Source organism: Leucoraja erinacea, chromosome 38 (assembly GCF_028641065.1).
Source record: "Leucoraja erinacea ecotype New England chromosome 38, Leri_hhj_1, whole genome shotgun sequence".
In the NCBI taxonomy this organism is placed as follows: Eukaryota; Metazoa; Chordata; class Chondrichthyes; order Rajiformes; family Rajidae; genus Leucoraja; species Leucoraja erinaceus.
This window is the reverse complement of record NC_073414.1, coordinates 5,888,625-5,914,286: the sequence shown is the minus strand read 5'-3', so window position 1 is coordinate 5,914,286 and position 25,662 is coordinate 5,888,625. Positions and strand designations below refer to the sequence as shown.

General features: G+C 41.5%; 1 protein-coding gene across 1 annotated transcript in view; it reads right to left on the bottom strand.

The window, feature by feature from the left end:
* The window catches only part of LOC129714184 (uncharacterized), a 38,545-nt gene continuing 12,883 nt past the window's right edge, over positions 1 to 25,662 (bottom strand). The window contains exons 7-21 of the mRNA XM_055663694.1: positions 24,985 to 25,033; positions 24,595 to 24,756; positions 22,973 to 23,084; positions 20,867 to 21,306; positions 19,353 to 19,514; positions 16,283 to 16,394; positions 13,912 to 14,372; positions 13,243 to 13,337; positions 11,411 to 11,462; positions 10,402 to 10,569; positions 9,088 to 9,199; positions 8,005 to 8,093; positions 7,269 to 7,323; positions 5,702 to 5,866; positions 1 to 3,629 (exon numbers count right to left, since the gene is read on the bottom strand). Coding sequence (XP_055519669.1) covers positions 2,836 to 3,629; positions 5,702 to 5,866; positions 7,269 to 7,323; positions 8,005 to 8,093; positions 9,088 to 9,199; positions 10,402 to 10,569; positions 11,411 to 11,462; positions 13,243 to 13,337; positions 13,912 to 14,372; positions 16,283 to 16,394; positions 19,353 to 19,514; positions 20,867 to 21,306; positions 22,973 to 23,084; positions 24,595 to 24,756; positions 24,985 to 25,033 — 3,028 coding nt within the window. The 3' untranslated portion in view covers positions 1 to 2,835. The remainder of the gene's footprint in view (positions 3,630 to 5,701; positions 5,867 to 7,268; positions 7,324 to 8,004; positions 8,094 to 9,087; positions 9,200 to 10,401; positions 10,570 to 11,410; positions 11,463 to 13,242; positions 13,338 to 13,911; positions 14,373 to 16,282; positions 16,395 to 19,352; positions 19,515 to 20,866; positions 21,307 to 22,972; positions 23,085 to 24,594; positions 24,757 to 24,984; positions 25,034 to 25,662) is intronic.

Genomic DNA, 25,662 nt, shown 5'->3' with positions numbered 1-25,662 from the left:
GGGGGGGGGGGGGGGGGGGGAAGGGAGGAAAACATATCACTGCAGTTCTAAAACTAAACTTCAATGTATTATTGACGACTAATTCTTAGTGTAGTTCACATTCAACCGGAGAGATTACGGTGACTAGCATTTAAACAGTAGTGTGGTAGATATATTTAGTGCAGCATCTGCAATGTACTAATCCCACCCAAGTAAATGAATTCTGCCAGTCCCACTTTTTCTGCAGCAATGATCATATCTGATGATTAGTTTAAGAAGGAACTGCAGATGCTGGAAAAATCTTAGACAAAAATGCTGGAGAAACTCAGCGGGTGAGGCAGCATCTATGGAGCGAAGGAATGGGGATGTTTTGGGTAGAGACCCTTCCTCAGACTGATGATTAGCTATAATATACAACGGAATTTTAGAAACTGTACACAGCCTGTTTTTGTTAAGTCTAGCATGATACACAACTGTGCCATGTCGTGAACTTCAAAGCACTGTCACATTGGGCTGGCAATTTCAAAAAGCATTCAAACAAAATGTGAAACACAACAAATGCCAGAGATGGCTGTGCACACAGAAAATAAAATATAAGCAGATCAAGAGGGCAACAGGACAAAAAAGATGTCCGAGGATATTTCCCCATGGCAGTGCAAGGTCAGATTATGAGGAGGTAGAACATTGGTGGCCCTTTAAATCCATTGTGGCAAGATGTGCCTGACATGCAGCATTGGGAAACAGTTACAGTACTGAAAATGTGCATAAGTATTGTCACCTGTTCACCACTTCCAGAAATCTTTCTTTCACAAGGAATATACTCAAATGTTACATCAGACCAATTTCGTCCACCTAGTCCCCATAATCATGCAAGATAAAGGAGTGGAGTTCTTCCAAATTACAGAAACTAGCAATCATAACCAAAAGATGTTCCAATGGATTTTTCTGGGCTCCACATTTTAAGCCGGGATCATAAAGAACATGTACCAAGGATTAAATCCAGTTTGCCATCATTTGGGTCACTTTTTTCAACCCATTTTCTTCGTTCGCATTTAGGATTCGTCCATCACTGAGGTAACGGTGTTAAAACAGACCGTTGTAAACCGCGTGACCCTCAAACGCTAAACCAACACCTGGTGCTGTGGTACAAATTGAACCGAATTCTGAGTTACATACATATGTGCTGGACCACTAGAAATAGAAGGACATACAGGGACATCATAACCTCAACCCAACTATTGGTTAGCAAAATGGTTGTCCAAGTGTTTGCACTAAACTACAATTCCTCAAATATCCCAGCTCTATGGATCTTGTACCCATGTGAAAAGTTTGTAAATCTGAAATCCACATTCAGAGAGCAGTGTCCAATTCATCAGTAGAGATACCACAAGTGACCTGCTGGTTCCTACAGAAGATGGAGTGGATAAAAGACTCGCAGCATTATTCACACTGGCCGACCACATGGGCCCAACTTGGTTCATTAATACATAATGACACCGAATAGTCCCAAGGTTCACCTAGACTACTGCGTTTGGGAATCTATACCATGATCGGTTCGTTGAGAACGTGGAAACAGGACCCGTACTAGTTCTCGGCTGGGGAACTGTAAATAACCAGTGCTGGGACCACAAAAAGGAAATCACTGCAGATCATCACACTTGGAATTACAGTAAAATGACTCATCTTAGTCAAGTTACCCCAATGGAGAGTTCTTCGGGGAGCGACAGGCCTGAATAACAACTATGAAAACTTTATAACCGTTTTAACTTAAAGTGTACCCATAGGTAGCTACTTTGCAAAGAGCAAGATATCCTCTCAGCCATTTTAGCTTTAGTGTAAGATTCTGGAACATTCAAAAAAATGTCAATGACAATTGCTAAGTGCTGTACAAAAGTAACAGCTGCACAAGGAGAAGGATACTCTTGCGAGAAGGTTTTTGTGCAATGTGCTCCATATACGATCATGTTAAAGACCCAAGCCTGTATGCTAGTATAAAATTAACTCTCTACAAGGGAATGCACTTTATACTATAAAGATATCGTCCCTGCCCGACTAGTTTACGCACAGCAAACATGAACAATGGGGACCCCAGTCTTCAGGAATCAAGAGTTTAACTTGCAAAATGATCCCATTCCTACAGACCCTCAATAACCTGTTGACTTAGGGCCCACTTGGTCACATTTAAAACATTCTTATGATTTACTTTTGCACATTAAATAATCGGCAACTAATAATCTAGGTGGGATGTGGCGGGACGGAGTGGTGTGTTTTTACTATTGGTATCTCCATAAATACAAAATTCTGCAGGAGTTTAACTTTGGGGGTGCATTCTTCACATAGATCATTCCACTTTCACTCTGGGTTGACTCCACAGCTCTCAGTTACATCCCACAATCACCTTATTGTGCAAATGCTAATATTGCAACCAGGTTAACAGCTGTGCAGCTTGCAGTTCTAACCGCTCCTAGGGCTACACCCCTCCGATTACATTCTTCCTGCCGGAAAGACAGTAACCTTGATGAGGGCAGAATAAGGAGAAGAAGTGAACTTGGCCTTTGTTCAGTCACAAAAGCAGCAGAGCAAGACTTTCTCGAACAGCTTTAAAAGGCCGTGTGTAAACATAAGAGTCAAACCTAACATTAGCACAGGGTGCAGCCCTTGCTGTTATGTTCCAGAAGCTTGCCTCAGGCAAGCCCAATCCGAGTCACAGCTCATCTATCCCAAAACAAAGCTCAACCTTTCTGGCCAGTCTTCCATTAAGGCATGGAGAAATCTTCGGCACAGGAGTGCAAGTGAAAGAGAAGAGCCAGCAATGTTAGTTACAGTCAGAGCTACTCAATTAAGGAACCCTTCTCACTACTGTGCGGAGTCCAGGTACAAGTAACCTCCATTTGCATTTGCTTCATTGGCAGAATGAATATCTACGGAAGATATAAATATTTTGGGCTCTTTGACTGCATGTTCTCCTGTGGTAGAGTCACTGGAGGAGGCCGAATCCAGGTCCATTTGCCCCAGCTCCCCTCTATTCAGGGCTGGACCCGGCTCCAATATTTGGTCTGGCAGAAGTCTATGCAAGTTTTTACCGTCCGCATCGGTCATATCCGTGTAGACACATGGGGTGAGGGGAGATTCATCGACAGAGGCAACGGAAGCCTTCTGGAAACACTGGATCGACTTGCTGGCACTGTCAAACAATGTTTGCGGGACGTTCTCCGAATCTTCTCGTTTTGATTTCCATGTCCATGGTTTTATTCCAGCCTCCTGCACTTTCTTGGCCAGTTTCTGTAGGATATTCTGGCCCTTTGTTGATCTGATAACCTGCAGTTTCCCTTGTACTGCTGACCTAGAATCGGTTTGACCTTTCCCTAGAGTCGCTGCAGAACTGTTATTGCTTGTTGACTTTGACCAAAAGAGAGCTTCTTGTGCTGGCTTTTCAAGTTGACCTCCATTGAATGGCAACAGGTCTGATGTTGGTTTGAATTTCTGGCTCAATGCGTTCACATGTTCTTTTTCATCCTTCACAGTCGTAAGGTTTCTTGATGCTACATCTAATACTCTTGACACCGTATCATGGACTTGGCCTGATTTTTTTATTTGCCTCTGTAGTATCTTGCTCAATTGAGATGATGGTGAAGCATGCAAATAATCGTCTGTAACAAAAATAGGGAAAGAAATGTCAATGCATTCTAAAAACACAAGTTACTATTTAGAAATAGCTGTAAAATAAAAGATTATATTTTATTATCATGTTGATTCAACACATAATGAGTTTGAATAAAAGTCAAAATTCATATTACAAATCAGTCACAGGTGACCAGTTCAAAAAATATAGTGATGGCAATACAAACAGGACACTGATTTACAAGCAGTGATCAGTTCCACTGAAGTACTCAGTTACAACAGTATTAGGAATCTTCAAGGCAAGGTCAACACCAAACAATGTCAGTTTTAATCTCTCTGCTGCTCATGGAGTCAGTCATCATTTAGTTTAGTTTAGATACAGCACTGAAACAGGCCCTTCAGCCAACCGAGTCCGCACCAACCTGCAATCCCCGTACATTAACACTACCCTACTCACACACACACAGGGGACAATTTTACATTTATACCAAACCAATTAACCTATAAACCTGTACATCTTTGGTAAGAATAAATGGGTCTATCAGATTGTGAGTGACCTCTGGTTTCTTGAAAGCTATAATCTAATGCTAGGCTACAACAGTCAATACTGTAACCAGGGAGTGCAAAAATGATTGAGTAATTTCCTTTGAGTGGCACTGCTGTAAACTATTGCGGGTGACTGTATACATGTAATTTATACAGAACTGTCTGACATTCAATGCATTTTTCTAATGTTTTTCTAATGTTTCTTATGTTAACATAATATTTTCGTCTGGTCATGTTTGTTTACATTAATTTTTAAATGGATCATCTACCGAGTAACTGGTAATGTGAAAATAATTTCACACAAACAACCATGTTCAAACAGGTAACCTATTTTAGTGTAGAAAGGAACTGCAGATAGAGGTATATACCAATGGTAGACGCAAAGCGCTGGAATAACTCAGCGGGTCAGACAACATCTCAAGAGAAAAAGGATGGGTGATGAGTTGGGTTGGGACCTTTTCTCAGAATGAAGATGGGTCCTGACCAAAAACGTCACCCATCCTTTTTCTGCAGAGATGCTGCCTGACCTGCTGAGTTACTCTAGCACTTCGTGTCTTTCTAACCTATTTTAATGTTCTTTGTGGAGAGGTATGTACTAAAGACTCTCATGCATTATTCCCAATCGTACAACATTGGTATTTTGTAGGTTCACATGCTTGATCAATAGCGTTTTATAATTAATGTCTTATTATTATTAATGTTTAGCGTTTTCAGAGTCATTTATAACTGTCACCGTATGTCATGTTGTTACTTGTGGACGGAGCACCAAGGCAAATTCCTTGTATGTGAATACTTGGCCAATAAACTTACTTACATTGCCTATTAATGTGTAGGAAGGAACTGCAGATTCTGGTTTAAACCGAAGGTAGACACAAAATGCTGGAGTAACTCAGCAGGGCAGGCAGCATCTCTGGATAGAAGGAATGGGTGACCCAAAAGGTCACCCATTCTTTCTATCAAGAGATGCTGCCGGTCCCGCTGAGTTACTCTAGTACCGATTCCTGCTTCAATGGCTGTAAAGTAATTGTGTGTCTTGCTTCAGTGGCAAGCAATTTTCCAAATGTTGAGTGGATTATTGGCCTGCAGTCCATCACTGACGTCTGGAAGGATCCTTTTGCAGCTAGGTGTTCATGTTTTCCCAGGAAAATGGTCACCACTCTCACCAATTTTGTTGCAATTTACAAATGGACCACATTTCACATTTTCAACATCCTTTAATTTGGAAACAATGCAAAATCTTGACCTGCAGTGCTTTCTGAAAGTAGTCAGACCCCTTCACATTTTCCACATTTTGTTACTTTACAGCCGTATTTTAAAATTGATTCAATTTTTTTTTTTTAAATCATCAATCTACACACAATACGCCAGAATGCAGAAATTTCTAAACACCTGTTTTCGCTTCTTCATTCTGGGGTATTGTGTGTAGATTAACCATTTAAAAAAAAAAAAATTTCATCAATTTTGAAAATAAGGCTGTAACGTAACAAAATATGGAAGTAGTGAAGGGGTCCGAGTACTTTCTGAATGCACTGTGCTTCTTTAGGAGCTACTGTACCTGAGAATGTTAAAGGCGTCTCCTCTTGGTGGCATACCATAGCATTCCTCGATATTAGTCCCTTTGTGCCAGGTGCTTCTGGATGGTCAATGGGACTGATTCTTCTAAGCTCTTCGCTTTGAGGGGAAACGGCAATTTTCTCAAGGAGAAGATGAAAAGGAGTTCCTATGACAAGTACATTTTATTAAAAAAATTAAATACCATTTTTTAAAACACCAAAAGCCAATGTGAGAAAACGGAGATCAATTCTGGGAGGTCTTAAAGCACATTATAGGAGAGAGTTCTCCCAACGATGCAGTTTTGACCGATGCACAATTTTGCTTTAAGGAGTCTTGAGGTTGAACATAGGCCTTTTGTATCAAGTGACATTCATGAATAAAATAGCATGGTCACTTCATGCCATTACACACGATTCCCAGCTCAATGCGGCAGCTGGATACATTTCATGGCCAATTCAATTCTGAAATAACTAGACAATCTTCTCAAGATTGAATCAGCATTCTTGTTACCTGGCATCTTTGTGAACAGAATTCAATCCTACTCCTACACTGGAGAAGGCGATGCCGACCTTATTTTAAGAACAATTTATTTTAACACCTCGGAGTTCCGAGGAATAGAGGTAGCTTCATTTGGTTGCAAGGTTTGGCTTAAGGAGCACAAAAATGGGGCGGCACAGTGGTGCAGCTGTAGATTTACTGCCTTACAGCGCCAGAGACCTGGGTTCAATCCTGACTACAAGTCTGTATGGAGTTTGTACATTCTCCCCGTGACCTGCGTGGGTTTTCTCCGGGATCTCCGGTTTCTTCCCACACTCCAAAGATGTACAGGTTGTAGACTAATTGGCTTGGTACAATTATAAATTGTTCCTAGTGTGTGTAGGATAGCGTTAGTGTGCAGGAATCGCTGGTCAGTGCGGACTCTGTGGGCTAAGTTAAGGTGCAGAATTAAGCCATTTGGCCCTTCAAATCTACTCCGCCATTCAATCATGGCTGATTTATCTATTCCTCTCAACCTCTTCTCCTGCCTTCTCCCCATACCCTTACAAATGGAGAATCTGTCAATCTCCACCTTAAAAATATCAATAGACTTGGTTTCCTCAGCCGTCTATAGCAATAAATTACACAGATTCACCACCAGCAGGATGCTCCTCAGCTTCTTCCCACAGGCTATAAGACTGTTAAATGGACTTTGCCCCCTGCCAAATATCGCGCACAAACCCCCACACTGCAGCAGAGCCACTGTTGTGCCGCTGCCGGTCGGAACGGCGGTTGCATGTTTAGTAGAGTGTTAAATTTGTTCATGACATGTATTTTTTATTTTTATTTCTATTTATTTTTTCATGTACACTGAATGGACACTGGTTGAGCAACGTTTTTGTTTCCTCTGGGTATGCGAATACTCAGGAAATGACAATAAAGATATACAATACAATACCTGTATGCACCGCGTATCAGCTTTATCATTTCAAATAAATAATAGTTGGTTCCCAATCAGCATCAGGAAGATCAAGAATAGTTATGGATTTGTTACATGTTACAGAGGGAGGGAGGGATGAAATCAATCTTACCAGCTATCGGCACCAGAGTGGATTCTTCACTGGTCTCCATTGCAGCAGATGACAGCTGAAACCACAAATCATATTTTATTAGCCAAGTATGTTTTGCAACATACGAGGAATTTCATTTGCCACAGTCATAGCAATAATAAGCACCAGAACACACAAAATATATTAACACAAACATCCACCACAGTGACTCCTCCACATGCCTCACCGTGATGGAAGGCGGAAAAAAAGTTTCCCGCCTTCCATCACTACCAGCGTTGATCCCAGGCAAGGGATTGGCTCCGATGGTAAGTCCACGTACCCGCGGCAGGGCTCAGAGTCAGTCCCGAGCAAGGCTTCCAGCTCCATGATGTTAGGCCGCAGAGCGACCAGAGATACGATTCGGAAAACAATCGCATCTCTGGCAAGGTAAGAGATTGAAATAAAGTTTCCCCCGATCCTGTCCCCCACACCCCACCATAAAACAAACCAGATAACATTAAAACAAACTTTTAAAACACACTAAAAATAACAAAAAGATAAGACTGTTGGCGATGCTGCCACCGTGCAGCGCCCCCTGGTGGTATTTAATATAGCTATTCTCACACTTTTTTGTCATTTCAAGTTAGAGTTCTCCCCATACCTACCTCCCATTACTGAATAACAAAAAACTAGTCAGTAAAAGATATACATCAGAGGGAAATATTTTACTAGACTCAATATTAGTTTATGGATCTATCCAGAAATTCTTCATACTTACAGGATGTCCTGTTGAAACAGGGGCACCATTATGTTCATAATCCTCACTATTCTTCTCACCACTTTTCTCATTCTTAAGTTTCTTCTCTGCTGTATAACAGACGTGAAATTCATAATTAGTTTTCAAAGAAAGAGTGCATGACCCAAACCAGAGCATAATGTTCTCAAGGTTGACTCTGGAACCGTACGGAGTGAGCTGATCGCAGCCAAAGTATTCATGATTCCAGGAAGTTACTGAACATGAATCTTTAGATGGACACAAAAAGCTGGAGTAACTCAGCGGGTCTGATAGCATCTCTGGAGAAAAGGAATAGGCGACGCTTCTGGTCGAGACTCTTCTTCAGGTCTGAAGAAGCGTCTCAACCCAAAACGACCCTGAGTTACTGCAGCTTTTTGTGTCTATCTTTGGTTTAAACCAGCATCTGCAGTTCCCTCCTACACATGAAGAATTTTTACTTTTAAAATTACAATTTAACATGTACAGGTACACTCATTTGGAACAAGTGAAGCAAGTAGGAGGGTGAGAGACTATTGAGTAGATAGAACTAATTTATGATATCTTTTAAAGTTGATAAATTTGTGAGAAAAGTAGCATTTTTGAGAAAAGGTGCTGGAACCTTTGATAACTGCAACATTACCTTTCAAAGGAGCACCATAATATATTCCAGAGGAAAGAGGAGGATGGAATGGAACATCAACACGGATACAAAGGTATGGTTTGAAAGATACAACAGGACTAAGAACCTGGAGTCAAGATGATGGCATTAAGAAATAAAAAAAAGTTTGGACAAATGTATGTGGGCTCATTTTGCCACATGTGGAGTCATTCAGTAAACAAATCCATCTCTTATCACTTCACAGCTGAATAAAAAGAAAAAGGAGGTGTTGCATATTTTTGGTATTTTGGATCAAAAAGGTTTTACGCAAGGCTTCTGGTCTGCAACCAACGACTACAAATATTGTAGACACAATATCACCGAACCTTCGTGGCTATATAGGTTTGGTAATATTAACAATAGCTGTTCCAACCAGTTTGATTTTTAAGCCCTCACAGAAATAATTAAAATGAATACAGGCAGAATACCTGAAAGGACTGATATTATTTTTAATAACGCCTTGTGTTTTTTCATTAGCAGCTTCTTCTCCAAGCAGAGTTTTTGGCTTTGTTGACACAATTTCACAATTTCATTGACGCCCTGTGGGGATGAACAAAAAGTTGAATGTGTAGCTTGAGGAACGTACTGATGCACATGGTAAAGGCAGCAAAAACAAATTGAAACATCACAAAATGTTATTATTTTCCATAATTTTGCTGTATTTTAATATTCAAATAAATCTGATGTATATTGATGTTTGGCAAGTGGCTGAGCACATGGAACCTGCAGCCTGCAGCGGCATGGACCGGTGGAGGACATTGAAACATAGCCTGGCCAAGCCAATCATTGCAACTCCAACCAAATGCCACCACCAGGACAATGGGCCTTTAGGGCCAAACTAAAGAGTAACGTTTATTTTTTTTATTTCAGTTTTGAAGGGTACAAGATGGCACCTAATACAAGGCGACCCTTGTGTACAGGCTCAGTGTGGTCTACTATCTTACATTTTTGTACTTAGTATGATGTGTCTAATGTGTAGCAGGATTGTCACTGCATGCAAAAACAATAATTTCCACTGTAATTAGGTACATGCGACAAAAGTACCATTGACCCATTAATGACAAAATCTCTGGACAGCACGTACTGAAGTAGTGCAACAACACATTCTGAAACAATTTACACCATTTATACAAATTTTAGGCAGCTTAGTCATCAGCAATTATTTGACAGGCATGACAATGTGTGTTTTCTTTCCTCCACTCCTACTGCTCCTCTGACTTAGGAAGTGCTTTCCCTGGGCAGTCTCCCATTTTACTTTGCTCTGGTATGGCCATTTTCCGTTTGGAAAATACAACTATTATACCTTGGCGTGCATCAGCCAAAGTGCTCCTAATGTTTCACAATTGTGGAAAACGTGATTTAAAACCCAGACCGATTGAGTTGTAAAAGTAGCATTCTTTTCAAAATTAAATTAAAAAGGAATTCTAACTTCATTCTTTATTATCCTGTTATACAGTTTGTAAACATCTAATTAAGCAACTAGCTTTTGGCACTGTAAGAATTTCTTCAGAAAGCTAAACTTTGACATTAAGGGAATTGGGTTAGGACTGGAAGAGACTTTCATGCAATAACCCTTTAAGAGCTCAAATATCTTTTGATGGGTTACACACATACTACAGCAGGAGAGATTGGCTCTTTTCTCCTTCCACAATTTCTTGGTAACTTAGGGCGATAGAACCTAGTCCCGAAGGACAGTATTAAGCCATCACAATGCTTAGCTAATCAAAGAGACATTAACAAACCTCGTCAAGGATGGCTCGCTTAGAAATCCTCTCATCCTCAAACAGCAGCGTCCGCAACTTGTTGAAACGTTTCCGCATCAGTTTGCGCCATTCTCGCTCCCTCAGAGAATGCAGCAGTGGATTCTTTTTACTCTTCTTAAACTTCCGCAGCTCAGATGCACTGTGGCTCTTTAAAATAGATTACATGTTGCATAGACAGGTGAGCCCAAATCCACAGGAAATGCCTGTTATTGCTAAAAATAGCATGCTACGTTGAAAGATCAAACCCCTTTTCTGGGTAACAGAAATTTAAACCAAGGCTCCAACAAAAGATACACAAACAGAGGTATTGAATTAAGGCTTGAATAAACGAGATCAGAGGGACACAATTTTCCCCACACAGAGGGAGATGAATATCTGGAACACAATTTCAGAGATGGTGCTGATACAATTAAACAATTTTTTTAAAGAATTGGGAGGGGTATTTGGATAATAAAGGTGTGGAGACACACCATACTGCAGATGCTGGAATCATAGGTAATAAAAGACCTGCTGGAAGTACTCAGCGGGTCAGGCTTCATCCGTGAGGGCAAAGGATAGTCAGTGTCTGATAATAGAAACCCTACATGAAGACTGCCCAGAAGATCTAGAGGGATGCAGGCCTAATGTGGGCGAATGGGAATAGTGGAGACAGACATCAAGGTTGGCATGGATCGGGTGTGTTGTGATGTTAGCCTGGGAAAGTCATTAACATAATCTCACATCTTAGCAGTGGATACAGAGGATTTTGCAGGGACAGCATTGGCAGTGCCTGCTGTAATGAGAACGTGTCTGTGAAACTTGTTGACAAATAAAAATATTCAATGTTATGGAGAACAGAACAAGCACTGGGCTTATACCAGCGGATGGGTAATGTGTTCCATAATTTTATGATTCTATAGTTCCTTTACCAAAGCCACACAATGAACTAACATCCTATTAGACTATGCACATGTCAGGTGAATGCAGGACGCTGGGCAACGCCGCTTACCTTTATCTTGGGTGAAAACTTGTGAGATTGTGAATAATTATGAAAATGCCACCTAAACAAAATAAATATTGAATAATTACAACGCACAGTTAGAAGTCAGCTTTCGTACAAAAAATTACCCCAAGTAAATTCACTTCTGCAGCATAGAGACCAGAGATGCCAAAAGGTTCGAAGTCCAAATCGCGGTGTGGGCAGTCAGCTAATTCAGCTGAATGGTTCACCTCAGCATACCTGGGTTTAGGAAAGAAGAAAATACTCCCCATTTGATGACCTTTGTTACAACTTATAAAAACATTTATATAGCACTCTTAACATCACATAACACTTTTCAGAGAATTAGTGCATAAACTAGGATGTACTGGGATAGTCTTGCTGAGCTGTGTACAAAAAAAAATGTATTTCACTGTACCTGGTACACGTGACAATAAAGTAACCATTGAAACATTCAAAGCTGGAATAATCTAGTTTTGCTTAGTTTAGAGATACAGCGCAGAAACAAGTCCTTCGGCCCACGAATCCGCTCCTACCATCAATCCTTGCACACTAGCACTATCCTACACACACACACCAGGCAATTTACAGTTTTACCAATTTGCCAAACGTCTTTGGATGGTGGGAGATCCTGGAGAAAACCCACTCGGGTCACATCCACAAAAGATATTGTCAAGTGCCCAAAAGAAGCAATTGTTAAGGTGCATCTTAAGGAGGAAAAATATACAGAGGAGAAGAAATTTTGTGGCATTTCAGAACATGGCGTTTGCCAGCTGAGAGCATGTCTGTCAGCGGATCAGTGATTAAAAATGGGGACACGCAGAAGAGGCCACATTTGGGAGAATTACATTTTGGATAACCAAGATTATGAAGGGTAGATAAAAGTCTGCTGCAGAGTGCCTTAAAATATTAAAAACTGAAGGAAGCAAGGGTTTATTGATGCCATAAATGGGCTCATCTTAAGGTTATGGTTGAAAACAGTCATGATTAGATGTTTCCAGGGAAGGAGATGAGGTACACAGTTGAGTTTAGTTTATTGTCATGTGTACCGAGGTACAGATTTAAAAAAAGCCGTTGTGGCGTGATAACCATTCAGGGGAAAGACAATACATGATTACAATAGAGCCACCCACAGTGTAGAGATACATGATAAAGGGAATAATGTGAATAAAGATTAGTGCAATATTTCAGTTCTGTTTGAGGCAATGATTTTTGTCCTGTCCACATTTATTTGGAGAAAATTGCTACCCATTCAGTTTTGGCAGAGCAACAAATGGATACCAGTGAGGATGTTCCAAGAGTATTTAGCAAAATAAAGCTGGATGTTGCATTGGTAACATTACCAAGAATTTGAAGGAACACCAAGGACAGCTCCAGGGGTACAAATGGCAAGTGTGGGAGCAGGAAAACAATCCCTATAGATGATTATCTGATTCAAATTGCAGTTATAAATGACCCACGCAACTTTGCTTTTATTCTTGTCCTGTTGCCATACCATTTAATCCTTTTGCCATTCAACCTCCCCGGGGATTCTGTTATCATAGACCTTTCCTTTATCTTCATCTTATCATTTTTATCCCCATCCAATGCAAAATCAGTAACCGAAATGTGGACATTTCAGGTCTGTAAAAATGTTCACTTTCCCCAAACTTCCAGGTTGTTCTCGGGTAATTTATCCATTTTTCCTACGAACATTACCCTATGAAATGCTTTATAGGGGGCACATGTTGACAGCTGACCCAAAACATTTCTTCTCTAAAACAAAGATGAATTTGAGTAAACTTGATTTCAAATCAAGTTTCCTTGAAAACCGAATGATGGCAATTGTTGGAATCACTGACCTGAGTGGGGCACATAATTTCTCAGACGACGAGGATCCGTCATTTATTTCCCCATCCTCCATCTCAAATTCCATAATTTCACTCTCTGAATGCGTCTGCAGGAATTATAACAATGAAAATTGAAATGATTGTCTTAATAATAGGATTCTCCACAACCAATAGTGCAAATCATTCACAGCGAAGCCTTTAAAGATGAACGCAGTTAACAAGTGCTCTTCCCACAAGAGCTGACATAACAAATGGATAAGGATGACCAAAGAGATTTAACATTTTGTCCTGGGATCCTGACCATGGGTGCTGTCTGTGTGGAGTTTGCAAGTTCTCCCTGTGACTGCGTGGGGTTTTCTCCGGGTGCACCCGTTTCATCCCACATCCGAAAGACTATGTTAATTGGCCCTCTGTGAATTGTTCCTAGTGTGTAGGGAGTGAATGTGAAAGTTGGATAACATGGAACTAGTGTGAATGGATGATCGATGGTCAGCATGGACTCAGTGGGCCTAAGGGCCTGTTTCCATGTTATACCACTAAAGTAAACGGGATTTGTAGGGATGGGTACTGAGCATGAACATGTTGGGTCAACAGGTCTCTTTCTGTACTGAATAACTCAGTATGTTAAAGCCACTTTATAGACACTGAGCACGTTTATTTCAACAGCTTCTTAATACATACCAATATGTCCACATCAATTTCGTTTATTTCATCCATATTTAAGTCGAAATCTGAATGACTGCCAAAATCAGAACTCCCAAAAGACGATTCTTTCCCCGCAGTGAAGAAAGTGTCTTCATCTTTACCATTACAAGACTTTCTTCTTATTGTAGAGAGGTCAAAATCATCAGTATTCACAAGCTCCTGGAAATCCTCTTTGAGGTTTCCTGCCATCTTGATAGTATCCAGGCTGCTGACCTTCATTTCATCTTGCTCCCATTTAACTCCTTCATCACTATGCCCTTCTGACATCATTGAAACCATGCCATCTTTCATTACTGAATCTTCAGAATGATCACTGTTTTCAAGCCATCGAGCATCAGAAGATTTCTGGAAGGTTAAGGCTTGTATGTCCAACATCTCCCTTGCACCGATGAATTGTTCATCCTCCAGATGGTCCTGAATAAGCTCAGGCCTCGGATCTACAAAAGGAAGAAGCTGATTAGATCAGCTCAGCTGGCCCTTCCACAACAGCTACAGATCATGTAGTATTCCTAGTGGTGGTTTGTTACATCCAAGTACTGGATTGCTGCAGGTAGCAATAAAAGATCTTTATAGCAATTATAGGTCTTTATTCTTTGGAGCGCAGAAGGTTAAGGGGGGAATTGATAGAGGTCTTTAAAATGATGAGAGGGATAGATAGAGTTGATGTGGATAAGATTTTTCCATTGAGAGTAGGGAAGATTCAAACAAGAGGACATGATTTGATAATTAAGGGACAGAACTTTAGGGGTAACATGAGAGGGAACTTCTTTACTCAGAGAGTGGTAGCGGTGTGGAATGAGGACCCAGTGGAAGTGGTGGAGGCAGGTTCGATTTTATCATTTAAAAATAAATTGGATAGGTATATGGACGGGAAAGGAATGGAGGGTTACGGTCTGAGCGCAGATAGATGGGTCTAGGTGAGAATAAACGTTCGGCGCGGACTAGAAGGGCCGAGGTGGCCTGTTTCCATGCTGTAATTGTTATATGGTTATAAAGGGCCTGTCCCACTTGGCGATTTTTTCGGCGACTTCCGGCATCATTGACTGACGTATCAGGTCACCAAAAAAGTCGCGGAGTGATGCGGTGGTGATGCGCTATGATGATGTATTGACGCGCTGTGTTTCCTCAAGTGTCCCAACATTTGTTTTGTCACCGCTGGATTTTGAAATGTTCAAAAATATTTCGGCAACCCTGATACGTCAGTCAATGACGCCGGCAGTCGCCGAAAAAAAAATTGCCAAGTGTGACAGGCCCTTAAAGATCCACCACAACCATAAGCAGGAGACATAGCAGGAGAATTAGGCCATTTGACCGATTAAGTCTGCTCCGCAATTGTAGATATAAGCTACTGCAGATCTTCATTAATACACAAAAGGACACAAAGTGTTGGAGTAACTCAGCAGGTCAGGCAGCATTCCCGGTGAACACAGCTGGGTTTTGGATTTAGACCCTTCCTCAGACTTCGCCATTTGATCGTGGCTGCTCTATTGTACCCTCTCAACCCCGTTCTCCTGCCTTCTCCCCATAAGCTTTGATGCCCTTACTAATCAAGAACCTATCAATCTTTGCTTTAATAATACCCAATCACCATATCAAACTGACACGCTTGTAACCAAAACAGCCATCTGAGTTTTACAAGAAACTATTTGCTTCACGATTACTCCTACAGATATCATTCCACATCTGCATCTGAATAGAATTCAAATTTTCAACCAGTAATAAGTCATAAGTGATAGGAGCAGAATTCGGCCATTCGGCCCATCAAGTGTACTCTGGAATACAATCATGGCAGATCTATCTCTCCCTCCTGACCCCATTCTCCTGCCTTCTCCCCAAAACCCCCCGACACCTCAGTCATGGTGAGAGTTGAATACATTCTTTGGATTATCAGCCCAGTTACATATATTTCCATATCTACAATGTTTTTTTTGTTGTTGTCACAAACATCTGTAACAGGACGTCAAATTGTCTTCCTTCATTCTGGAACACACATTCCCAATAACAAGAACTATTTCAATTAAGGTCCTGCACACCATCACAACAAAACTAAAATAGCTGATTTGACCATCATGTCCATGAATACACAAACATAGTATCTTCTTCACTGACCTTCAAAATGCAATGAGATAAGTCAAAAGATAGTGCAATTCCACTCTTGCAATAAATTAAGTATTGTAGATCTAAGTTACAAGAGTCTGAAGAAGGGTCCCGACCCTAATCGTCACCCATCCCTTTTCACCAGAGATGTTGCCTGACCCAGAGTTATTCCAGCATTTTGCGTCTATCTAAGTTGCAACAATCTGATTGATTTCTTTATTCACAAAGTTAAAGCAAAAACACGTCTTACGGCAGAGATGTGAAATTTCCTCCAGCAATTCATTTTGCTTTTTCATTAGTAGTTCCCTTTCCACGGAGAGTTTTTCTGATTGTATATCCAAGTCACTGATCACGTTAATGGCCTGAGAAGATAAAATCAAGACAAAAATGCCGAACTAGATAATACTCAGAATTATTCTGTAGATCCTCTAACACACTGCAATGAAGTATATCTCCTGACACGAACAACAGAGGTTCCCATTTTAACCAAATGAAATGTATTGCAGCAAAATTATGTAACTAATCCAGAAATGGAAGTAGGCAATGCAGATGGCAAACATAACGTTCTCAAAATGGTCAAATCCTAATACATGGATGAAGCATTTACATTCTTCATAGCCATTGTGATGTGAACTGAAATCGGGATACCTGGTATGTAGTCCGCATCAGCTTCCTGCATTATGGGTTAATGCTTTACTAGGAAAAGGGGAGATGCAACGAGACCTGGGTGTCATGGTACACCAGTCATTGAAAGTAGGCATGCAGGTGCAGCAGGCAGTGAAGAAAGCGAATGGTATGTTAGCATTCATAGCAAAAGGATTTGAGTATAGGAGCAGGGAGGTTCTACTGCAGTTGTACAGGGTCTTGGTGAGACCCCACCTGGAGTATTGCGTACAGTTTTGGTCTCCTAATCTGAGGAAAGACGTTCTTGCCATAGAGGGAGTACAGAGAAGGTTCACCAGACTGATTCCTGGGATGTCAGGACTGTCTTATGAAGAAAGACTGGATAGACTGGGCTTGTACTCTCTAGAATTTAGAAGATGGAGGGGGGATCTTATAGAAACTTTCAAAATTCTTAACGGGCTGGACAGGCTAGATGCAGGAAGATTGTTCCCGATGTTGGGGAAGTCCAGAACAAGGGGTCACAGTTTAAGGATAAGGGGGAAATCTTTTAGGACTGAGATGAGAAAAACATTTTTCACACAGAGAGTGGTGAATCTCTGGAATTCTCTGCCACAGAAGGTAGTTGAGGCCAGTTCATTGGCTATATTTAAGAGGGAGTTAGATGTGGCCCTTGTGGCTAAAGGGATCAGGGGGTATGGAGAGAAGGCAGGTACAGGATACGGAGTTGGATGGTCAGCCATGATCATATTGAATGGCGGTGCAGGCTCGAAGGGCCGAATGGCCTGCTCCTGCACCTATTTTCTATGTTTCTAGTGATCATCATGTATGGGATTTTAGACAAATCAGTAGGATTGACGTTTCACTACCTCCTCAGTCACCATTACAAAGAGCAGGGTATTTGATTTCCATTTTGGAGTGAGAATCAGCAATGCTTCATTGGTAGCACTCACTACCATGCTAGAGGCATGTGGGTTCAATGGTTGTGGCCATGCGCTGGGCGTAGTACAGATCTTTAACAGTACTGTAGCTTGAGGGGTATCAACGCCTGGATGACATGGGAAACCCAAGGTCTTCATCTGTCCTACTTACTGGCCCCAAAAGATTTCACAGCACATTGAAAGAGCCACGGGTCAACACGAGAATCTGTAACTGAATGCAATCATGGAAATCTGAGGATTGTAGAGCTGGAGAAGGTTGTAGAAATGGGAACGAGTGGCATCAGAATGGAAAGGGGCGATAGATCAATGGACGCGGCTTCAACATAGAATGTTTTCAGATGGAATATCAGCCAGAACACCATCAGTTTGGTCAGACAGTGGTAGCAAGAAATTGGCAAGTGTCTAATCAGATGAACTGCTCTGGGAGTAAAATTAGGTGTGTCTGGAAGAAGAAAATTAGTAGTCTTCATAATGGAGAGAATGTGGGATTTGAAGCTTACTTCAGAATCAAATATATTGGCATGGCTGCAAAAGGTCTTGTGCAGTCTCACAAGCAAAGATCCTACAGCGAGCAAGATAGATCACTCGACGAAAAAGACGTAGTATGGTCATGGGCAGATTCATGGGCCATTTTCGGCCCCATTTCCGTAACCGGCTTCCGTCTCCGCCCCAAAGATCCCGTAGCGGAGCAAAGATACTAGTGCGGAGACGGAAGCCGGTTACGGAAACATCCTCGTTAAAATCAAAGTTCTTTGGTAAAAATCTTCTCCTCATTTTCAGAATTATAATTTATTAACACAAACTGTTCTCCCTGCAACATTGATTACACTGCGAGTCGGGTCGGGTCGTTACTGAAATGGATGAAAAAAAGGCCCACGTTCCGCTCCGTTGCGTACTACACGTCAGCCCATTGCATTGAGAAGGAGTGGTCTATCTTGCGTGCTATAGGATCTTTGCTCACAAGTATGTAGACAAAGTAAAATACAAGGGATTCAATCATCTCACTACTTAGTTGGATGGAATTCCTGCCAACCAACTTCAATCTTTGATGAGACAATAGGGAGACATTTTAAAAAAAGGGATTAAAACAGGATTAGGGTAAATGGGTGGTTAGTGTAAATTTGGTGGGCCAAAGGGCCTGCTTTCGTGCTGCGTCTTTCAATGATGTTGCCCAAGAGGAACCATATAGAGGCAGATTCGACAATACTACCAGACGTTTCAAAGACAAGCATGCAGCAACATTTATTTTCTGAATGCAGTTGCAATGTAGAAGGGATATTATGTTTAAGCTGGAAAAATCGAAGGTAGACAAAAATGCTGGAGAAACTCAGCGGGTGAGGCAGCATGTATGGAGCGAAGGAATTGGTGACATTTCAGGTAGAGACCCTTCGTCAGACTGATGATATTACTATCGTTTCTGATAGACTACTTTGATGTTGCTGAAGCAATGGCTTAATGGGGGGGGGGGGAAACGGGGGGACAATGACCATACGCTAACCAGCAGTTTGTTCCAGAGAGACCAATGGTTAAATGCGAAGCAGATTTATGGGGGAGGAGCAGTCGAGTTGGAATGGTTGAGAAATTCAAAATATTATGCTGAAGAACAGGCAGATCAACAAATCACATCTCAAAAAAAAAAATAGCGATTAAACTGCCAAAACATAAACAGGTCATGCTTTGAGCTCAAACAGAACAAGAAAGATTTCTTCTTCTGTGCACAAATAAGGAAGTAAATGTTCAGACATTTTCTAAACAAACCTTAACGAGAATGGCTCCCTTTGGGGCCTTCTTGTCATTGAAAACTGTGCTCTCCAATATATTAAAGCGACTCTCCATCAGTTTGCGTGATTCCCTTTCTTTCAGTTTGTGATGTGCTGCTTTCCTTCTTGCTGACCAACCGTACTCTGGGTCACCATGCTCCTGAAAAGTTAAATATCAAGGGGTAGGATATTATCTGCCATAGAGGAAACAATTACTGCAAGTTACAGGACTTTTTTGTTTGCTAGAGCATGCTTTTGCATTTCTCAAGTGGATCTACCACTGAGCTTGAAGCTTTACTTACTTTTCTGGGCATTAGGATACAATGATTATCTCAGTTCCAGTGAAAATAGGAAACTGTAGGATTTATTTATCCACCTCCCCTTTACTCCAACCCTCATTGGCCTGCTGAGCTCCTCCAGCACTTGTTTTATTGCCCCATTATCCGAGTTGGGCTCATCTACAATACCCCTGATGCCAAACTGGACCTAGAGTATGATTTTCCACTTGAAGCCTCGATTCTTAGCTATAGCTAACTCCAAATATAATCCCCAAATAACTAGGATTATTTGTAGAAATATATCGAGTAGAATTGTGCAGGTTATTCCCAAAAAACACCGAGTGCTGGAGTAACTCAGCAGGTCAGGCAGCATCTCTGGAGAACATGGGTGATGCTTTTGGGTTGGCTCTGGACATTTGGTCCTGCTCCCCAGTCCCTACCTTGTCCCCACCATAACTGATGAAAAAGTATGTTGTCATTACAGGATGAATAGAAACACAAGAGGCCATTCAAAAGGTGACATCTATGATCCTGTTGAGTCCACCTAAGAATTTACGTTTCCACAATATCTTGAAAATAAGTTGGGAAGTTGTGTCCCGGGGAGCCGCGCAGACCCAATCCACCCACCGAACAACCGTGCCACCGCTGCCGACTGGAACGAGCCCTGGTAGGTCCGACTCACTGGACGGCGAGGCGTGACTGGGCAGAAAGAGCAACGACGGCATGGAGAGTCTCGGCGGCCGGGGGGGACAACGACTCGCGCGATCAACGGCTGATGAGCGTGTGAGGTGTGTGTGTGTGGTGTGTGTGTGTGTGTGTGTGTGTGTGTGTGTGTGTGTGTGTGTGTGTGTGTGTGTGTGTGTGTGTGTGTGTGTGGGTAGGGAAGACAATGGGGACCCGGCGTGAGTGGACCGCCGTGAGGGACGGTGGGAGAGCAATGGGCGACCCAGTGTGTGGGAGGCACTCTAGTTTAGAATCCTCTGTGCTGGGGATAAGTCTTGTGTTTGTTTGTTTGTTCCGGTGAAGCGCTGTGCACACGGCAGCCAGCCAACAGTCACTTGTCTTTTCCTTTTCACTTTTAATTACAAGTTTTCGTGTACCTTGTTGTGTGTTGTGACAGTTGGCAAACCAATTTCTCTCCGGGGGTGAATAAAGATTAATCGTATCGTAATCATTATGCAAGTCAACATTACAAAGAGCCATTCAATTCGATAAAGGCCGCGTCTACACATACCTGTGCATCCATGTTGATATTATCCAACGGTTCCATATCTGTGCCAAAATCAGAGAAATTGCAAAACTTAGAGCTTCCAAAACAGTGTTCCTTTAGTGAATTGAAGGCGGAGCATTCCTCATTATTAATGTCCTCTTCTTTCACTGAAAAGGTGTTAGTACCAGCAGGGTAGTCCAGTTGACTGTTATACTTCTCACTTAAATAGTCGCCAACTTTAACTGCAACTATATCGTCAGAGCTGGCTGAATTAGTCTCATAAGTTACCCCACTATCTTCTCTATGATCAGGCATGACCTCCAAAGGACCACCTTCCGAGTACCATTTCATCCCGAAGGAATTCTGAGAAGAGGAATCTCTCTCACTTGAGAAACTCACAGCCTCTCCAGTTTCAATTATTTCACCAGCTTCAGTGTTGCCTTGTGTTACAATTGGTTCCATTTCTGCAGGGGAAGAGAGTCTTTCAGTTTCTACGCTTAAATTCATATAAATCAATCAACTATAGAATATTTGAGAAAAGTAAAGCGTCAGTCTATTTGCAGAAATCTAAGGATTCATATTCCCTCAGATTTGTTCATATTTTGCACACTTACAGTGGCTTATGTTATTTCTCTGCAACATAATTCAGTGCACAGTCGGCTTTCAGTTGCCTGTAATTTTAAATCTCCATTCTATTCTCATCTGTTCTTCAGCCTCCACCAATCTTCCAACAAAGCCCAATGTTGTCTAGAGAAGAGCAACTCTTATTCCACCTCAACAGGTTGCAATCCTCCAAACTCAACACCAAATTCAATTATTTTAGATAAACTATGCCTTTGTTACTTCTAATACAAGATATTCTAGCTGGAATATTAACTCAATTTTTCATTCTTTACAGGTACTAACTGATCTGTTGAATATTTCCAGCGCTCTCTTTTAGTTAACATTTACAGCAATTGCCGCTGATTGTTTTTCACAATTCTATCACGGTTTTTGTTTTCCCTCTCTGCTGCCCTCATGCATCCTCCCAGACAGATCAACAGATTCACAAGGAATTACTATCTTCTCTTTGGTGGCATCAACAGAGTGTGGTCACCTGAACAATCTTGGTCTCTGCCTTATTCCAGACATGCTCTTTCTTTTCTCTCCTCTCTCTGCAACTGAAAATGCTTGTTTTTGCACTTCGGATGAAAAGTCGTCAACCTGATATGTTAATCATCTCTCCGAGCGCTTCCAGCATTTTCAGCTTGTATTACACAATTGTTCTTAAAGTTTTAAATGGCTTCAGTCTGATATCAGTGTTCTCCACATCCCATCACTGGAGCATGGATGTCTGATGAGTCCTGTGAGGCAAGAACTTTCCCAAAACTGAGCTCATAGGAGATGTACCTCTGCTGATTCCGAGAGTTGGTTCTACTCCCCCACCCCTTCCCCAAAACCTTGCCATTATTTCCTTCAAGTTCTTATTTACTTTCAATAATTTTGCTTCCACCACTTTCAGACACTGTATTTCAATTTGTTAAACCATCTCCTCTCTTTGGTTCCTTTACTAATTTCCCCCATTGCTCTCGTTATAACCGAATCGCCATTTAATCTCGGGACAATTCTGCTGCCAGCAGTTTTAAGGTTAAACCTATCTCGATCCCTGCCATAGGACTACTATCCCCATTGAGGGAAGAAATAAGTAGGAACAGGAGCAGGTCTGAAACCCTATCAGGACTACTTCAGGATTCAGTCAGATCATGTCTGAACGAAAATTTCCATTCCTCCTTTCCACCCTGTCACTTGATTCTCATGGTGTCAAAATTGTGAAGACACAACTATCCTCTTAATCCAACTGCATGATCCTTCGATACAAGGAACTGCAGATGCAGGTTTATGCCAAAAGTAGAAACAAAGTGGAGTAACTCAGCGGGTCAGGCAGCATCCCTGGAGAACATGGGCAGGTGACGATTCGGGTCAGCACACTGCTACAGACTCATGATCCTTAGCTCACATATGGGAAGGAGTCTCCCAGAATCCACCCTCTCAAGTCTTCAATGAACTTTATGTTTAAATGGAAATCAATAGCACATTTCAAATCATTCTGTCAGTAGAATATTTCTCAGCGCTTAACATAAATGATCTTACCAGATAAAAGGGAAATCTTTTCCAACAAGATCTTTTGTTTCCCCAGAAGTAGTTGCTTCTCCATTGTTAGATTTGTAGACTGTCTATCCAAGTTAGTGATTACATCAACAGCCTGTAGACCACAAGCAAAAACATGAAATACCAAAAATAATGTCCAATTTAACATTTGGGAGAATTTTGCAAATGACTTCATACATTTTTTTATCCACAACATTAACTTCAAAAAGGTTTGTGCAGACTTAGATGCTGGATGTGGCACAGGATACATTTGGATTTTCTCTCCAGTCCAGTGGTTGCCAAACCATTCCAATGCCTGACCACTTGCTATTCTTCTCAATCCCATTGCTATCTATTCTAAATCAAAGGTAGACAAAAATGCTGGAGAAACTCAGCGGGTGAGGCAGCATCTATGGAGCGAAGGAAATAGGCAACGTTTTGGGTCGAGACCCTTCTTCAGACTGAAGTGAGGGTGGGGGGAGGGAAGAAGGAAGGAAGAGGCAGAGACAGTGGGCTGACAGTAGGAGAACTTCTTCAAAGTAGGCATACCTTCGCTCCATACATCAGCCCACTGTCTCCGCCTCTTCCTTTCTTCTTCCCGCCCCACCCCCCCCACATCAGTCTGAAGAAGGGTCTCAATCCAAAACGTTGCCTATTTCCTTCGCTCCAGAGATGCAGCCTCACCCGCTGAGTTTCTCCAGCATTTTCGTCTACCTTTGATTTTCCAGCATCTGCAGTTCATTCTTAAACATTTATTCTAAATCTAAGGTCGACCAAAACTGTATTGCATAAATATCTTTATAATACGAGTTATTTTTGAATAAACATCATTTTGTATTAACAGGAGTTGTATTTGTGGTGTGACTTACTTGCTCTGCGATTAAAATGCCAGCAGGCAAGTCAAATAAATGATTTGCAGCCAGAAATGGGATCTGTTTAATTTAATAAATAATCTTATGACTGCACTAAATGACACCAGAAAGATCTCTTAATTGTCAAAGATATCTGACAAGGGATCACAGCTTAAGGATAAGGGGGAAATCCTTTAAAACCAAGATGAGAAGAACTTTTTTTCACACAGAGAGTGGTGAATCTCTGGAACTCTCTGCCACAGAGGGTAGTTGAGGCCAGTTCATTGGCTATATTTAAGAGGGAGTTAGATGTGGCCCTTGTGGCCAAGGGGATCAGAGGGTATGGAGACATGGCAGGTACGGGATACCGAGTTGGATGATCAGTCATGATCATATTGAATGGCGGTGCAGGCTCGAAGGGCCGAATGGCCTACTCCTGCACCTAATTTCTATGTTTCTACCCCTTAGAACAGTGTTTCTTAACCATTTTGGCATACGTACGCGCATACACAAACAAAATACTGTATGTGGTATGTACCTTTGTTAGGTTCCTAAAAATGGGCTCAACAAATGGATATGTTATTTATAACCCCTTCATGTCCCTCGGTAAAGCCCCAAATGACCCCCCGTGGGTGTCCCAACCCCAAGGTTAAGAATCACTGCCTTAGAAGATCAATGTATGCAAGAAAGGTACGGTGAAAACAGCTAAAAAATGGGGGGGAAAAAATCTCACCACTCCTTACTCTGTGAACATTAATCAAATTATTCACAAACCTCATCAAGGATTGTACCCTTTGATGCAATTTGCCGGTCATCAAAAAGCTTGTTCTTTAGTATTTTAAAGCGATTTTCCATCATCCTACGGGACTCACGTTCTCTCATGTTGTGTAATATTGCCTTCTTACGAGCTTGACAGAATACAGAGGACTCAAATGCCTAAGAATAACAAAACCATTAAGAAGCCAGTTGAGCCCATAGGATAAAGGTCAGTATTGGTGTTTGAGGTACAATGAGTATCTTAACTAATCACATTGAATGGCGGTGCTGGCTATAAGGGCCAAATGGCCTACTCCTGCACCTATTGTCTATTGTAATGATAAATGAGGTTTAATGAAGCGTATTGTAATGATAATGCAACATAACCAAACATTGGATTGGACTCACCTTTCTTTGAGTGGAGTGGCTGGACGACTGTGAAGGCTGGAAATATCCCCTAAAGAATAGGAAAAGTTTATGGCTTATGCAGTCCATTGCAACAACTTATTAGCTTAAACAGATCTCAAATTTTAGCAACAGCTAAAAAAAATAAATGGAAACACTGCATGTTTACAAAACTTCATTTCTTAAAATTCTTGCAAATTAGATTATCCAAAACCAGATTTTATCTGTAAATTTAGCAGGTTATCGAAATGGGGACAATGACCAAAACTGTTCACTGTGCTTGGTACATGTAACAACAGTAAACCTAAACCATAGTTTAAGGTGAGACAGAAAAGGTAATTTCTCTGAGGTTTCACAATTCTGCAGAGTGAAGACCGCATAGGAAGTGAGCTGGAGAGAAGACTGCAGAGAAAGCTATTGAGGATAGACACAAAATGCTGGAGTAGTTCAGTGGGTCAGACACCATCACTGGGGGAAAATGAGATGACCTTCCGGGTCAGGACCCTGCATCAGACTGGTTATAGTTGGGGGAGTGGGGGGGGGGAAAGAGGCAGGACAAAGCACGACTGACCACAGACAACCCCAGGCAAGGAGGTTCCTTGACAGGAATATTTTTGGACAAAGGTTAAATATAGAAACAGATGTGAATCCAGGAGGGATTTGTGAAGTCGCTAATTAAAA